General features: G+C 32.6%; 1 protein-coding gene across 1 annotated transcript in view; it reads left to right on the forward strand.

Moving 5' to 3' along the window:
* LOC117175622 (protein stoned-B) overlaps nt 1-17,610 on the forward strand; it is a 320,808-nt gene that overhangs the window by 281,350 nt on the left and 21,848 nt on the right. The window contains exons 11-12 of the mRNA XM_033365331.1: nt 14,445-14,677; nt 14,933-15,297. Of these exons, the coding sequence (XP_033221222.1) occupies nt 14,445-14,677; nt 14,933-15,297 (598 nt within the window). The remainder of the gene's footprint in view (nt 1-14,444; nt 14,678-14,932; nt 15,298-17,610) is intronic.

The following is a 17,610-nucleotide window of genomic DNA, read 5'->3' on the forward strand; positions in this document are numbered from 1 at the left end:
AACATTCAAACAAGGTAAGTAATTTTAAAATTAAATGATGGATATTCAGCTGGAATAGGTGAATTTTCAATCAAGGCCATGAATTTTAAAGTAAAATCATAAATCTTTAAACGGAATAGTTACTACTTCTGCAATCGAAAAAACTAATTTGCAACTAAGAATATTAATTTCCATCGAAAAGACAAATTAAAAAAAAAAACATTAACTTTCAAATAAAGAAGGTAACTTGTCAACCAAAAAATAAATACTTACATTTACAGTAAAAAAAAAACTAATTTTCGACCAAAGAGATGAATTGCAGTGGAAATATTTAAATTTTCAGTTAAAAATAATAGTTTTTACAAAAAAAAAACTAATCAAAAGTGAAGGATTTCCAACTAAACTTGTTAATATTTCAATTAAATAGTTGGATTTTTCAAACAAAACAGAAATAAATTTTCAAAGAAACAGTTAAATTTTCGACAAAATATTTGTTTTCATAAAAAAAGTTTTTAATCGATTAGCTCATATTTCTACCAAAGAAATGGATTCTTAATTAACATTTTAAATTAAATTTTTTTCTGCTCATCCCTTTTAAAACAAAACTGCAGTCATCAAAAACTTAGTTGACAGAGCTCTAGATTTGTCCCATTTTTCATTTTACACAAGAAATTGGAATATTGTTAGGAATATCCCTTTTTCTGAATCATTATTGACAAAAGTTAATTGATAAACATATTGCAATTAGAGTTCAACAAATAAAAACAGAGTAATAATTTGCTTGCAGGTAATCAGAAAGAGTTAAAGAAATATAGTTCGTTTAAGACTTTTGTTCTTCCAGTTTTCGGTCAAATTTCTAAAACTATTGAACTTATGTTAAAAAAAATTTAATTTATACTATTTTCCATGCACCATTTAAAATGGATCCAGTAATAAATTTTTGCAAAGACCCTTTGGATAATTTTGAAAAGGTTGGTGTTGTCTATAAGAACACTTCCAGGATCTGTAAGATGAATTACGCGAGACAGGCTGGCAGACTTGTTAATACTAGGATATAGGATATAGTTCGTTCTGGTCCAAATTTGGTACTTGGATTCTAGTTATTTTTTTAACTGGAATTTGCATCAATTTAATTATTGGACGTTAAATAGGATTTTTTATTTTGATTTTAATCTAATTTAAGATTCTTAGCTTTTTACAAAACTGGAAATTGGAAGTTGGAAAAAAGTTAAAAGTTTCTTTGATTTCAATAAAATCAATTTAAAATGGAATGCAAGAAAAATAAGAAATATTTAATTATTGTGAACTGAAATGAACTAAAAAATATTTTTTTAAATGACTGAATTCAGGATATTTGAAATAAATTTTAAAAAACCTAAATATATTCGAAAGGATTTAATGAATACCAAAAATTTAGTTGAATAGACTTGATTGAATACTGAAGAAATTAGATTAATTAAACATATTTAGGATAAATTAATAACAATTCAGAGTCAATTCAAAATCCCGTCAAATTTGATGAAATCTGATATTTCCTGCAATCCTGGAAATTTTATTGAAATGTTTTGAGGGCTTTATCCCTTAAAATAGTTTAAATTAATTCAAAATTCCATGGAAGTTTTTTAACTTTAGTAAAGTTTTATACACCCTGTGAAATCCCTTTAAATGTTTTAAAAATTCCTTGGAATCTTTTTAAAAAAACTAAAATATTTCAAAACCTTTTATAACCATTGAGTTACTGAAATCAATTGAAAATACCTTGGCATATTTTTAAATACCTTTAAATATTTCAAATTCCCCAAATTTGTTTGAAATCCCTTTTACTTTGTTAAAACTCTTTAAGAAATCTCAAATCTTTCCTTTCGAATCATTTCAGAATTTTGAAATCAATTAAAAATATCTTAGAACTTTTTAAATTGCATTAAAATTTTAGCAGCCTTCGAAATCTTTTGAAATTCCTGGAAACTTTTTAAAGCTCTTGAAAAAGCTTTGAAATGTCTTAAAGTAACCTAAATTATTTCACAATCCTTTGCAATTCCATTAAAACTACTGAAATTAATTTTAAATTCTTTGTAATCTTTTAAAATACGTTAAAATATTTCACAACTCTTGAAAATTCTTTGGAATTTGACAAAATCCCCAGCAATATTCCGAATCCTCTGAAATGACTTCAAATATTTTTAAAGATCTTGAGAATTACTTTCAACGTTTAAAAATCGCTTAAAACCTTTTAAAATCGTTTGAATCGCTTCAAGTTATTAGAGACTATTTTTTTTTGTTATCGTTATTTTTTTTAATATCCTAGAATCTTTAAAGGTCCTTAAATCTTTTTAAAGCTCTTGAAAATGCCTTGGAAATTCTAAAAACTAGTTGAAAACCCTTGAAATATTAATCTATAAAATCTATACATATCTTCTAAAATTATACTAAGTTCTTCTAAAACCCACGCAAATTGCTTTATATCGCTTAAAACCATGAAAATCTCTAGAAATTCCTTGAAATTTTTTTATCTTTCGAAAATTCCTAAGAATCTTTTAAAGTTTCATAAAGAATTTCAAATCTTTAGAAATTTCTTGGAATATTTTAAAGGTGTTGAAAATTGCTTAAAATTTTTCAAATTTTAAATTATTCAGGATATCTCTAAAATATTTAAAATCCCTTCAAATCCTTTTACTAGGTAGTCTGATAAGTCTCTAACTTTTTGATACCGTCCACGAGTATTGTGCCATGTGCATCCCAAAATACGGAGGCCATAACCTTTCCGACCCATTGTTGCGTTTTTGGACGCTTTGGAGCACTTTGGCCCGGTGGAACCCACTGTTTTGCCTGTTGCGTTGACTCAGGAGTGTAGTAGTGGATCCAGGTTTCATCCATGGTTATGAATCGGCGCAAAAACTCGGTCGGCTTACGCGAAAATAATGCCAAATTCTGCTGGGAAGTTGTTACACGAATTCATTTTTGGTCCACTGTGAGCAAACGCGGCACCCATCGCGCGCAGAGCTTCTTCATGCCCAAAACTGAATGCACGATATTGCCCACACCTTCCAATGATATGCCTACAGCATTAGCTAACTCTCTCAATTTCACTTTGGGATCATTCAACATCATATCATGGATTTTTTCGACATTTTCTGGAGTAGTGACCTCTTTTGGGCGCCTAGATCGTTCAGCATCAACTGTGCTCGTACGGCCACAACGAAAGTCGGTAAACCACTTATGAATCGTTCCAATCGACGGTGCAGAGTCCGGGTAAGACTTATCCAGCCTTGGTGCTGTAACTTGTAAATGCGAAAACATAAATGGCTGAAGTTTTGACAGGCGTCATTCAAAGGATCAAGCTCGACGAAAATGGTTCACATTAGTGAATAGTAATGCCATCTCTTAGAATTTTTAGGTACTTATCAGACTACTTATCAGACTGCCTAGTATATCTCTTGCAATTTGTTAAAACTCTTGAAAACAAACTTTAATTTTTTTTTTAAATCGTACAATCCTTTAAATCTTGTCAAATCACTTAAAGTAATAAAATCAATTCGAAATTCCGTAGTATCCATTAAAATAACCCAAAATCCTTTAAATCTATGAAAATATCATGAAATACTTGAAAATATTTTAAACCACTTCCTTAGAAATAATTTGAAAATTTTTAGATCTCCTAAAGGAGGCTTTAAATCTTTCAAAATATCCGAAAATATTTCAAATTATTGAAATCTATTGAAACATTTTCCTGATATTTTTACTTAAATAAGTGACTACTATGACTTTATCTTCAAAAAGTGACTAACAATATTTGCTGATATCCAGGTATTTTCCCACTAATCAAACAATTAATGGGCTTTCCAAAAATTGTATTTTATCCGCATAAATAAAACATCAATTAAAAATATAATCATCTTTCGCAATGGCTTTTTTGCGACGCTATGCTAATCTTTAACTGCATCCTTAGAGTAGAAAAACATCTTTCATAATCAGATTTAGTCCAATTAATCACAAAATTTACGTATAGTATCATAATGCAGTACTTTTTATTGCAGCCTATATTGTTTTTGTGATTTTCAAACCAATTTTATTCAAAATTATTGTTAAAAAATTTAATATTAAAATTGTTACGATAACATATGTTAGTTGGTTTTATTGAATTCAATATCGCGGTGGAGAAAAAAACATTTCCAGGAAATTTAGTTGTTTTTATTGAAGCATATAATGCTGTGTGAATAGAAAATTCCCTGCAGAAATTTTAGAGTTACAAATTTAATGGTTTTTATTAAATCCTGTAAAGTTTTCGGGCGAAAAAATGTTGTTTTTTTTTGTCAAAATTTTGCTATCGAAATTTTCACAATAAAAAATGTAGTTCTTTTTATTGAAGCCTATAATGCTGCGGGAGGAAAGAACTATTTGTCTCGATTTTTTTTAAATTTTGCTACAGAATTTTTTACAATAACAAATTTAGTTTTTTTATTTAAGCATATAACGCTGTGGGAAAAAACGATGTTTCTCGAAACATTTTTTTTCAAAATTTTCTGGTCAAGATTTTTACAGTAACAAAAATTTCTGCTACCTAAGAATAATATGATAAAAATATCTTAAAACTTCGCTGAAACACGAATTTTGCTGAATTATTATTAAATATTTGTGAACAATATTTACAAACTGACGCAAAAGTGTCCTAGACGCGTTACCCAACTTTTAAGAAATCCTTTAAAGTTTCTGAAATTTTATTAATAAAAAATATATAATTAAGGTTAGAGAAACATTTGCATTAATTGAAATATGAAATTTTATATAATTATAAGACCCAGAACTATCAAACGGTTACTTAAACTTACTATAACTCATCGATTCTGTACAGGTATTTCAACACTGTCAAAATATCCTGCGAATGGTTAAGAACAGAATGAGAACCGTTCGTGAACAGATAAGTATAATAATATTATCGAAATAGTGGGAGCAAGAAAAAGAAAATTTGTCTTTACAGTGGCAAGAAACTTGTCTTTTTCTTACTCCAACTGTTTTTTGATCGTGCTTTTCCTGGACAATGATAATTATTCTACTCTTGCTCTAGGTGCCTCATTTAGCCCTGTTGTGCCCCCTTTTTTATCATAAGTTTTTCTATCTTCCCTCAGTCGAAGGATTCAAACTCCTCCTTTCAATCCACGAGTATTGCTACCATTGCTCTTTTCTTCCTTTTAATCCTTCATTTATCAGATAATTCAGAAAATATATGTTGTGCATCACCCCCATTCCTTTTCTAAATCCTGTCTGATTCGGTGACTCTACATTTTTTCCTTGACTTCTTTCTTTAATCTCTTCGACAAAACATTTACATATGCTTCATACAATGTTGACATCCGCATCACACCCGTATAACGTATAACCTCTCCCCCTTCGCATTTCTTCACTACAGACACCATGTCTTCTACTTTCCATAATTCTGAACACCCTTTTCTCTTTATACTCTACTACACATTATCCACGCTTATTTCTTTAGTTCCGTGTGCCCATATTTACAGACTTCATTTGAAATCTCATCTATACCAGCCAAAGCAAATCCATAAAATATTTTTTATTTTCTTCCATTTCAATATCCTGGTTTACTCTCTTATTCTCTTCTTCTTTTCGTTTGCTCACATAACTCATTATATTCCTTTTTTTTCTCCTTTGTTCCTTTCCACTACTTTTTCTTCTTCTCCATTTTCTTAATTCCTTTCTGACTTGCTTCTTTTTCCCTTTACAATCCTCGTCCTATCCACCACTATCCCCTACTTTACTAGCTTCTTATTTGTTTGTGCAGTCGAATCCTCTTTTTATTTATACTATCATTTTGTCTATCTCTTCATCCACATTTCCCTTTTCCACTTTGATTTTTCTCATCTTTCCTTTATATTAAACAATCCCCTTTCCCCATTTTTTTACGTTTGCCTCCTTTTTATCCATATTGCTATGACTTTCTCCCCTTCTAATGTCACTATTAAGGGAAAGTGCTTGGAATCAATATAATCTCCTATAACTATCACATAATCAATTACCGTCCCCCTTTCTCCTCCTAAGCGTGTATATTCTCCTTCCTCATCTCCTTGTATATTTCCGTTTAAGATAAACCATCCCAACTCCTCCAAGCTCTTTGAAAAATTCTTTCCCTCCCCATTCAATACATTATTTTTAGATTTTCTTCCTCTCTTTCTTCTTCATTCCATTCCTCCTCTATGTCCTGTTCTCGCATTGAAATCCGCACCTATTTTAAGCCTAATTTGTTCTTTACTTTCTTTCATCATTGTTTTTATTTCCTCTCCTTTCTTCTGCATAGCATCGTTCACATAAAATCACAATATGCTGCACTTCTCTTTTCCTATCTTCGCATCTTGTACTATCAATCCTTATTTTTATTCTTTCCTGTCTTTCTTTTCATTCCCTATTATACATTCGTTCCTTACTTACAGCAAGATTGCTCCCATTACTCTTTTTTATTCGTCCACTTTGCATTTTAAACTTGCCACGGTGAACCTATTGGTAAGATTACCCTTACTCTTTCCCATCATTACCCATCATAATACATACGACTGTGTCAAATTTCTCATAAACTTCCTGTCCTTTCTCTCCAATCCTGCTATATTCCAGCAACATATCATCCACTGTTCCCTACATTCGGTTATAGTTTCTTTTTGCTTCTTCCTATTTTTTATTTCGATATCTTCCTTTCCTTTTTCTTCTAGTTTCCCGGCACCTCATTTTTTACTATCTCTGCCCTTTTTCCGTCCCAATCCCGCCCGACTCCTTCTAGCTGTATTCTGATAAATTTGTCCCACATTTTTTCACCTCATTTTTTCCTCTTGCGCATTATCCCTAACTTATGCTACATATTTTTTTCTACACATGCCAAATAATCCTCTTTATCCTCGAGCTTCCATGTAACAACCTCTTCTTTGTTATTACTTCCCTCTTAAGTTCCGATTTTTTTAGTTTCACTAGAACCATGTTTTCTTCTCTTCCTTTTTCCTTTATTTCTTTATTTCCTTTTAAATCTTCTTTCTATTTCCCTTAGCCTTTCCCTCTCATTATTTCCACTGTCCCCTAAATCAACCTCTCGTTTTGATGTTTTAATCTTCACTATCCTACCTTCCAACTGTGCTACCTTTTTATTATCGTCTTTCTACTTTTCAATCTTTTTTCTAAAGTCTTTAACCCTTTTTCCAAATTCTCCCTAACCTCTTTCCATTTTCGGGTCTCTTTTCCAAGTTCGGGCATTTCTTTCTTAGTTTCTCATTTTATTGTTTCTTGTTTTATTGTTTTTACCTCTTTCTTCTTGTTTTTTTCGATCATCTGTATTACCGCTATCATCTTGCATTTATTTCTTCTAACTTCAACTTTTTAACTTCTACCGTCCCTCTATGTTAAACTTTGTCCGCGTCTTTCTCCTCATCCTTCTCCCCGTCTCTATTTTGATCTTTTCCCAGTGGTGTTCTGAATATTTTCGGGGTTTTGTAAGTGGATCCTACTTCATTATTCTTTTCGATACTTCCTCTTTCTGCCCTATCCTTCTTCCTATTTATAAGCTGATGCCTTATATTTTCTTACTTTTCAGTGTGCAGTATACTTATTCGTCTGAATCCATCAAGACGTAACCTGCGTACTGCATTTCTACTGTCCCAACATGGTCCTTGCGCTAAACAAATTAATTTCTTGGCCTACCCAAAATAGTCTTAATCTCGCCAAATATCACACAACTTATTACTTTAATTCTTTCCTACATACAAACTCCTACAACAAATTAATTTCTTAGCCCACCCAAAATAGTCTAAATCTCGCCAAATATCACACAACTTATCACTTTAATTCTTTCGTACGTACAAACTCTCACTTACAAAACCCTATAGCATCCTCCTCTCATCCACTCACGACAAATTCTACAGCAAAATGTACTAGAATTAGCACCTCTCAATTACCGCTACCCAAAACTTTCATGCCGGACATTAAATATATCTTTCTCGAGATCTGCGTTAAAATCTGGATTTAAAACAATTAGCCTTCCACCTAAAAATACCCCCAACAGCCATACATGTTGAGGAATAGATTTCGATCATCTTCTTTATTCTATGTCAATTTTCTCCTTTATAATTTTTAACTAAAATTTACTGAAATTGAATATCGCATTGAATAGACCTTTCACAAAATCTGTGCAACAATCTGGATTTCGTTAAATTAGCCTTCCTCTTAAAAATATCCCCAAGAGTCATTAATGCTGAGGAATAGATTTCGATCACATTTTTAATGTTGCATCGATGATATCCTTTACAAGTTTTTACGAAAAATTACTGCAATTGAATATTAAATGAAATAGACCTTTCTCAAGATCTATGTAGAATTTTAAATTTAAGTTAATCATGCTTGCTCTTAAAAATATCTTCAAGAGTCATAGATGCTAAGACACAAATTTCGACCACTCTTTTATGTTTAATCTATATCCTCATTCATTAATGTTACACTATCCTCGAAGCGACGGACGTAATTTTTCCACACTCGGAAGCCGAAAGCATCTAGTGGCTGAATTTTGCCTGTTGTTCCTTTTGGAATTATTTTTACATCAACAATTTTGTTTGGAGGTGCTGCTTCCTTTACAGCATCAGGGCAATGCCCACTCCACGAATCAATTAATCAGACACTTGAATGCCCAACATTGGGAAAATACACATCCTTCAGCCATGTTTTGAAATGTTCTGTAACCATTGAAAAAACTCTTTTTTATTCACGTGACATAAGTTAAAAACTGTAATCATCAATAATAAATATCATACCTGAAGTCAGTTTGCCAGAAGCGGAAGGCATCACGTAAATATTTGATGGCTTGAATAATTTGGATTCTACTACCGGTCCAAAGGTTCCTTTACTTTCTTTTAAAACAATGAATAATGGGGAAAGCAGTCTCCCATCACCTGAAATGAGTGGTTGAATTGCGTAACTGTGAGTCGTCGAACTTATAGATTCTACAAGACATTCAATTTGCTTTTCGCCTTCAATAGCTAATGTTCTTCCCGAGTGCATTTCAATTTGAAATCCACTCTGATCTGAATTGTAAATTGATTCACATCTGAAACAAAATCATCAGCTGCTTTTTGTAAATATTCTCTCCCTTCAACAGTCTTTTTTGTTACGAATTTATTTATCTTTCTGCTGACTATTCTGTGAGCCTTTTTAAAAGTTTCTAGCCAATGACGTGACGCTTTACACCTTATATCTTCATGTCCAACGATTTTCTGAGCTTGTAATGCCCATTTTTGTAAATCTCTATCGTGAATTATATAACCGGTATCGGAAGCCGACTGAAAATTATCTAATACAAATTTATTGATTCTTCCAATTTTTTCTTTATAAGTGCCTCCTTTATTCAAAGTATGCGCCCATCGTCTCAACTGTGTAATTGATTGGACTTTCCGAAATCTATGCTGCACAGTTTGCAAAGCGAGATTTTTCGTAATTCCGCTTCTCCAATAGTCCACAGCTTTTCGTTTGTAATCCCAAGATAGATCTTCTGTATCCGCTGTACATACTAGTCCGTGTTCATCAACATCCGCTGACCAGATTCTGTCAATATCTTCAACAATATGCATTTCAGTATCCTTAAATGCATCCTTTGCGTTTTTTGAAAAATGGCGAGGGCATGTATACAATATCTACCAATTACCGCGTTAAGAAATTTTACGCAAAAAGAAATTTTACTTACAATCAGGAAATAAGTATTGACCAAAAATTATATGGTAAAATTAATATGTACGAATTCCAAAATACTATGTTATACTTTGATGAAATTTGGAGTTTGGAATTTGGTTGCACATTTATTGGATTCCAATGTAATTTCTTGTAAATTCAACAAACACTGCACTCACAATTAATATACTGATTCAAACGAGCTCGATGAAGCTCTGACTAAAGACTGATGATGAGAGGTAATATCGAGTATTCGAGTGTTGTTTTGGCGAGCTAATTGTGAGTTCAAGATTGCGATCGCATCTTCCAAGAAGGTCTTATCTATCCAAAACATGGCAAGGCGACTTACTGATTTGATAATTTAATCGTTGAGGTTTTTCGCACCGTCCGATCTCGACAAAAACAACAAGAAAATGATAACTTTAATCTTATCTTGTTATTTTAAGCTGCTTACTTCTCTTAATTTGTTTTCCAAGCGTTTATACGTTTATTCTTCGTATGAATTTATTCGACAGTTAGTTAGTTCTTCTTGCTTTGAATCATTAATTTTTTATTAACTTTGAAAGTCCCATAGAAAAAGAATAAAATCATAGAGATACGACAATATTTCCTGTGGGGCTGGTTCACCCCTTATTATAGGTTATTTTTATTAAGGTGAGAACAGTCGATTTCGTATTTGGATATTGTGTATACTGCCAAGAATTTTTTCGTCAAACTCAAAAAAGTAGTATTTTCATATTGAAAAGGGTGTCATTTTTTATTAAAAAATAGAGGTTGATACATTAGTGGGGTAAAGAATTCTAATTCAATACCAAGGATGTGAATTTTAGGGATGAATTCATTTGTAAGGACTGATTTCAGAAAATTTCAAACTACATCAACTTTACTTAACAATTTTAATAGTATCCAAGAGTTTTACACCATGATATTGTAATGGAATAACGAAATATAACAGTATAAATGTTAGGGGTAGCTCACCCCCTCAAGGGATTTTTTTTTGAAAATGCCGGAACAGGTCAACTTTATTTTTGATTATTGTGCATAAAACAATTAATTTTGTCAAGATTCAACAGTTTTTGGAATGTGCATAGTGAAAAAAATGGCCATCAAATATAGTTTTTCATTAATAAAAAACGGGGGTTGCGAGTCTGATGACTAAAAATAATGCATAAATATATGCTTTTCAATAACAAGTGTTACCTACTTTGTTTCAGTAAAAAATTACGAATTGTATTCAAGAAATTAAAAAAAATGTGTTTTTAGGGGTGAAATTCAAGGGTGGTTTTCACCCCTTAAATGGGCTTATGGACACGTATAAAAAAATACGTGTCGAATATTTTTTGATGTTCTACAGCATATCACAATTTCAAGAAAATCGGTGAGATACACCTCGGGTACCTTCCTTGTCAGTTATTAGTACATATACTAAATTAGGAAATGTGAAAAGTATTAAAAGTTTGAAGAAAATTAAATACTTTTTTATTTAACTAATTTATTTATTTATTTAAAGTTGAACTAAATACAATTCAATTAGATTATATAATAAGTGTGCAAGAAAGCAGTTTTAAAGAGCTACTCATCTATTTATATTACACTTGTTTTGCGGGGAAATAAATTTCTCCGAAACTCTCCGTCGGTTCTGAGAACTAGAGGTGCTAAGATTCTGCAAGAATCGAAGATTCCTCTTCGCCCTACCAATATCGTTTCAACAATTTGGGTGAATTCAGGAATTTTATCGTTCCGGAATTTTCTAATTTAAGAATTTTCAATAGCCTGTAAAATACTAAATATTACATCAAATTATATGAATTTAGGAAATATTGTATATAAAATTTTAAAGAAAAAGATTAAACAACCACCGCATGGTTCTGCTGTCGGCAACCGTCATCTAAAAATGACACCAGTCCAAGCACATACGCGATAAATCATATTTACTTTTTCGAAATTTCTGAGTGTTGATACTTTTGTTTACCGGATTCTTGAGTCAACGCAGTTTTTTAATGTTTTAAAAAGTTTCAAAATATTTTTAAAGTTTCTTTAAAAAAATTTGTTTTTTAAGTAAAAAATGAATTAAAACTTTCCCCGAAATGTTAGGCCAACAATTTTTTATTTCTTAAAACCTGTCCAAATTCTGAAATGGAATCCAAAACTTTATTTAAAAATCTTCAGAATTCTAAATTTTCTTTTATCTTTTAAAAATCTTCTCAGTATTAAAATTTTCCTGAATCTTTTTTGGCGATTTTTCTTAATGTTTTGAAAAAGTTGTAGAAATATGGTCTCAAAACTAATTTTTGATAATTTTGATAATTTTCTTTAATAATCTTGGAATCTTTTTAAGTATTCTCTTCAAATGCAATTTAAAAATAAGAAAAATGTTAAATTTTGTTAGGAAACTTAAGAAAACTTTTTTATCATTTTCAAATCTTTCAAAATTCTTAAAAAGCTTTTTCTTTCGAAATCTTAATAAATCTATATTTCGCTCAACATTTGTCGGCATTTCAGCAAATAACAAACTGAAAACATCCACTAAAATCATATTCATACAAAAAATTTGAAACGATTTCTTGTTTTTTAAAATAAATTGTTAGAGACAATTTTAAAAGATTTCTAAAAATGCTGAGAAAGAATCCATAATATCGTCGGCAATTTGAAAAATTTTTAGGACTTAAAAATTGTAAGAAAAATTTGGGCGTTAAAGAATATAGAAGTGTTGAAGTGATTAAAAATATTTTAGGAATATAAAGGTTTCCTAATATATATAAAATATTTATAAGACGACGAATTTTCAAGAAATAGTTAAATATTCTATAAAAAATAAGAAGATTAATCTTAAACCAATTAAAAAAATAGAATAGTTACAGCTTGAACCGAAAAATTGTCTGGATAAATGCTTCAATTTTCAATCGAGAATTTTAACTTTGATTAATAGTCTTTGAAATAATTCTTTCAAATTAAAAAACCCTGACACTATTTGCAAGATTCACTTTTTCCACAGAATTAAAAAAATGCAATGACCCTGCCAGATCTTCCAGGTTTTGTGTAAAAGAAAGGATTAACTTATGTTATGTCATATTTGTTTTCTAAAGCAACATTCATACCTTTCGTAACACAAAAGTTAGCACTAGCATTTTTCCAATTTCACTTCAAAAAAAAAACTTTACACAAATTATTTTGAAAAATCAGTTTTGAAAGATTTTGAATTACATGCGTAGAAGCTTTTTTAAAACTTTGAAAAGTTTCAAGAGAATGAAAGAATATTCTTAATATTAATACGAAAGTTTGAAAGGATTTTTTTTTATATTAATTTTTTGATAAAATTTTAAAAGCTATTAAGTTTTTTTAAACATGATGCGTTTTTCGCGAAAATATATCCTGTTGACTTCCAATACTTCATAGATGAATCTTTTGTCAAAATTTTTCATGTCATGCGCGACCTTGGAATTTTTGTAGATGATAAACTCTCTTTTCTCCAGCATATTGATTAAGTTAGGTCTTCCTAATCCACGACTGTCACACGACTATTCGCATATTTCTGCTCCTTTAAATATCAGCTCTCTGAAGTTACATCGCACAGCGCAAGCTATTCTATTTATGCACAAGTTAGTCAATAAAAATATAACTTGTACTCAATTACTTGAAAGTGGATTGATACATGCCGATGGCTGCAAACGGCGACAGACGAAAAGAAACAATAATTTTTCGTCTCTGTAAACTTTCACTCTTACAATGTCTCAAGGTTTCTTTTCCTCTGACGCTACGACGACATTTTCTTACTCCCTATTGTCAACAATGAAGTTTAGAAAAATCCATGCGCCCACGTACGGGCCCAGTCGTGTACCAAAAATGGGGCATAGCCATTTATGAAGCACCTTAGATTTCATAATGAAAATTATCTGCTTAGTAGATTTCTCTGAAATTTTGTGTTCAGTTCTGTCATAATAAACATGTGCACGCACAAACTGATCACTTGTTCGTGACACTGACTTTTAGGACAGAATAACTTCAATTGCAACTTAAAATAAATAAATGAAACGTTAAGAACTTCCGTGCTTTAATGAACCCGAATGAAAATATAATATAATTTGTACATGTCCTCTTATTCCTTTTAAATATATTTCTTCTGTTATTTTTTCCCAATTTTATATTACGTTTTCATGCTAGACTTATTTTTACATGAATATATTATGAGGTTTTAAATATGTTCAGATTTTATATTGCGTTTATTACCAGTTCATATTAGAACTATTTTACGTGTATAGTATTAAGTTCTTCAAATTCTTTCTCATTTTATATTGAGTTTTTCATATTGGAATTATTTTTACATAAATGTATTATTAGGTTTTAAATATGTTCAGATTTTACTGTATTTTATTGTATAAACAATTTTATGCTGAGACACTGGAGAAGCGAAAGGACAGGCAGAACGGCACAGGTTGAAATAATCTCATCGGACAGCGCGCCAAACATTCGACGGAGAATGGAGAACTCTAGGACTGAGGTTTCCACTAATTCCTCCACTTCGATAGAGTGGGAGAAACCTCGCGCTCGGCCGCGCGCTCTCAGCATAAAAGAGAGTGCTTCTGCCACACTCCATGATGAATGGATTGAGTTACCATTGAATGAATGAGAGGCCGTTCGTTTGGAAAGCAGACATTGGATTAATTATTTTTTTCAAAAATTGATGAGATGCTCATGATAGATTGATAGATTCCGGTTTAATAGACGCATCGAATCGATTTATTGAAACACTTTGCGCTCTGTGACAGCCATATCACAGAACTCAAAACCAGCCTCCTGTCCAGGAGGAAGCAGCACCCCCAGAAAAGTAGCCATCACCAAAATGGAAACGGAAAAAGTTGAAAGCAACTTCTCAGAAGTAACCGCTAGGAGTAAGAAGCGAGAACTCACTAAAATATCGCTTAACGCTTTGGACAGCGGTAATAGTAGCCAGTCCTCAGTCACCTCAATCAGAGGAAGCAGTAGGACGTCGAGAACGTCAGTAATTAGCTTCTCATAGTCTAACCTAAAAGGAGTAATTGATCCACCTAACCTTAACACTAAAAATCAGCAGGACCACGAAAAATACATCCTATTGATGTAATTGTGGACAAGGCTAACCACCCCTACGCAATTCTCCATAAACTCCTGAAACAGTCAACTCAATACCCACCCATAGTATATAACATCGGCGCAGATGTTTATTCAGTTCGCGTGTCTTATATTGAAGACTAACCTAAAATTATAACTAATCTAGAGCAGCAAGGCTTCCAATACTATCTGTATAAAAGCAGTAATTTGCCACATATACATGCTCGTTATTCGGAATATCCCCACTGCTTACCCGGAAGATTCAGTTCTTTCTGAACTCAAAGAGGACGGATACACTATTACGTCGGTCGCTCGCATGAGAAACCAACCAACTAAGAAAGCGCTACCTATGCTTCTGGTAGCGGTCCCAAATACTCCACAAACAAAAAAGCTTCTCAATCTCCAATCCATTGCCTACATAAAAATAAAAGTAGAACCCTACGTTAAACCAAAGGAAACTTCGCAGTGCTACAAGTGCCAAAGATTCCATCATGTCTCTGACATGTGCCATGCCACTCCACGTTGTGTGAAGTGCGGGGGCGCGCATCTGAGTCACGAATGCACAAAAGATCTTGAATCGCCGGCTACTTGCGCTAACTGCGTTGAAGACCACACCGCGAATTACAGGGGCTGTTCTGCCTTTTAAAATGCCTCTAAAAATTTAATAATAAACCAAAATCTCTAAATTTACAAAAAGAAACTACTCCCTTTAAACCAGCTCAACAGATTGAACCAAAAAAAATCTGAGACATGTCGACGCCCTAGTAGTCAATGCCCCAATATCGCCAAAATTACCGCTTTATAGCACAGCCGTCGCCTCTACATCAAAAATGAACACAATAAAAACTCACACTACACAGTCATCCAAAATCTCAAAACCCACCAATAATCGAGCTAAAGCACCAACCTCCGCGACATTTCCCATGCCACAAAACAAAAACCCTCCAGTAATCACTCCCAATAAAAGTTTATCTACTCAAGATATGAAAATAAATCTAGTAAACCTCTTGAAAAGAGCTACAATCTTAACCACTGATATAATGGGGGGGGGGGGTCAACATTACGGAAGCTATAAATTCAACTGCCGAAATGATAGTATACTTTCTCTTGCTATAGAAAATGGCCAACTTCAATAACAACACACGAAAAATAATTAGTTGGAATCCTCAGGGTATCCTTAAAAAAAGACACGAATTAGCAACATACTTCTACCATAATAACATTACCATTTGCTTGCTCAGTGAAATTTTACTACGCGAATCCCTTCGCTTCGACCTAGTCCGTGGATATAAATTGTACAGAAATAACACTAATAGAGGTACCGTGATTCTAATTCAAGAAAATATCGATAACCACGAACTAATAATCCCCAAACTTGAAGTCCCCGAAGGTACTGCTATACAAATTAAAATTCACAGGAAACCAAATGCTATAGTCTCTCTTTATCATACTCCCTCTCGCGAATTTACAAAAAATGACTACAGAAAAATATTCAAACTTGCATCACGGTAATAGCTGCAGGGGATCTAAATACCAAACACTTAGCTTGGAATATCAGAACTAACAAAATTGGAAAACAATTATTCGAATTTATCAATGATAAGAATCCCTCAGTTTCAGCACCAGATTCGTATACCTTTTACCCTCACAACATCAAACATAAATCTGACCTTATTGACTTTGCAATGACCAAAAATAACTTCTATACTCATGACACTGGCACCATTAACCAATTAGATGCAATTCGACCAGTTCTTCTAAGCCTTTTTGCAAACTGTGAAAAAGGTCCGGTTACGCCTCGCTATAATTTAGAAAAAGCTAATTGGCAAACATTCAACTCGACCCTAGAAACACTTCTTTATTTTGAACCTTCAATAACAAACGCTAGCCACATCGACGAAGCCGTAACTAATCATACCTCTAGCATAAAAACTGCTTTCACCCTTCAGTCCCTCAGACCTCCATTAACAAATACGATTCACCTCTCAGCCCCGAGATTGAAGACCTTATCAACACTCGCAATAAACTCTGCCGAACGCATCAAAATCTAAAGGCTGTATCCTTAAAAATGTCATTAACCACCTTCGGAAAACTATAGCAATTGAAGTTTAAGAGCACAGATGCAAAAATTGTAATAGAGATGTCGGTAAACTTCAAATCAAGGATAACTCTATATATCGTATGACTAAAGCCCTAAAAAACCCGCGAACTAATATTTCCCCTCTCAAGAATCCGGACGACCAAAAGTTTGCGCTCCCTCCTATCCCAGCGGAAAAGTATGAAAGTAACTTCGCTCTACATGACGAGCCATTCGATACTCAGCACATTGCGGAAAAAAGCAAGGATCCATATCATCCAACCAGCTACAGGCCCATTAGTCTTCTCAATAAAATGAGAAAATTTGTTGAAAAAATAATACTCACACGCGTAAACTTTCACCTCGAAGAAAACAGCATCCTTCAACCGGAACAATACGGTTTCAGAAAAGGTCACTCTACGCAGCACATGATGCTCAAGCTAACCGAAGCCATTAGCTTAAATTTCAATCGAAGAAAAAATACTGGAGCTGTTTTCCTCCATGTAGAAAAAGCTTTTGACAGTGTCTCGCATGCAGGACTGCTGAAAAAAACTAATAAATTACAATTTCCCAAGAGAGCTCATCATCTTTATAAACTCTTATCTTTCTAACAGAAAATTCTCAGTCAAAATAGGCTAGGTACTCTCCAAAGAGAAATTCATTCGAGCGGGTGTCCCCCAAGGCAGCATTCTAAGCCCGGTTTTCTTTATTATCTACGTAAACACTGTTAGTTAATATTTTTTGGCTCCTTTTCTACTCTCCGATTA

The sequence above is a fragment of the Belonocnema kinseyi genome, chromosome 6 (assembly GCF_010883055.1).
Source record: "Belonocnema kinseyi isolate 2016_QV_RU_SX_M_011 chromosome 6, B_treatae_v1, whole genome shotgun sequence".
Lineage (NCBI taxonomy): Eukaryota > Metazoa > Arthropoda > Insecta > Hymenoptera > Cynipidae > Belonocnema > Belonocnema kinseyi.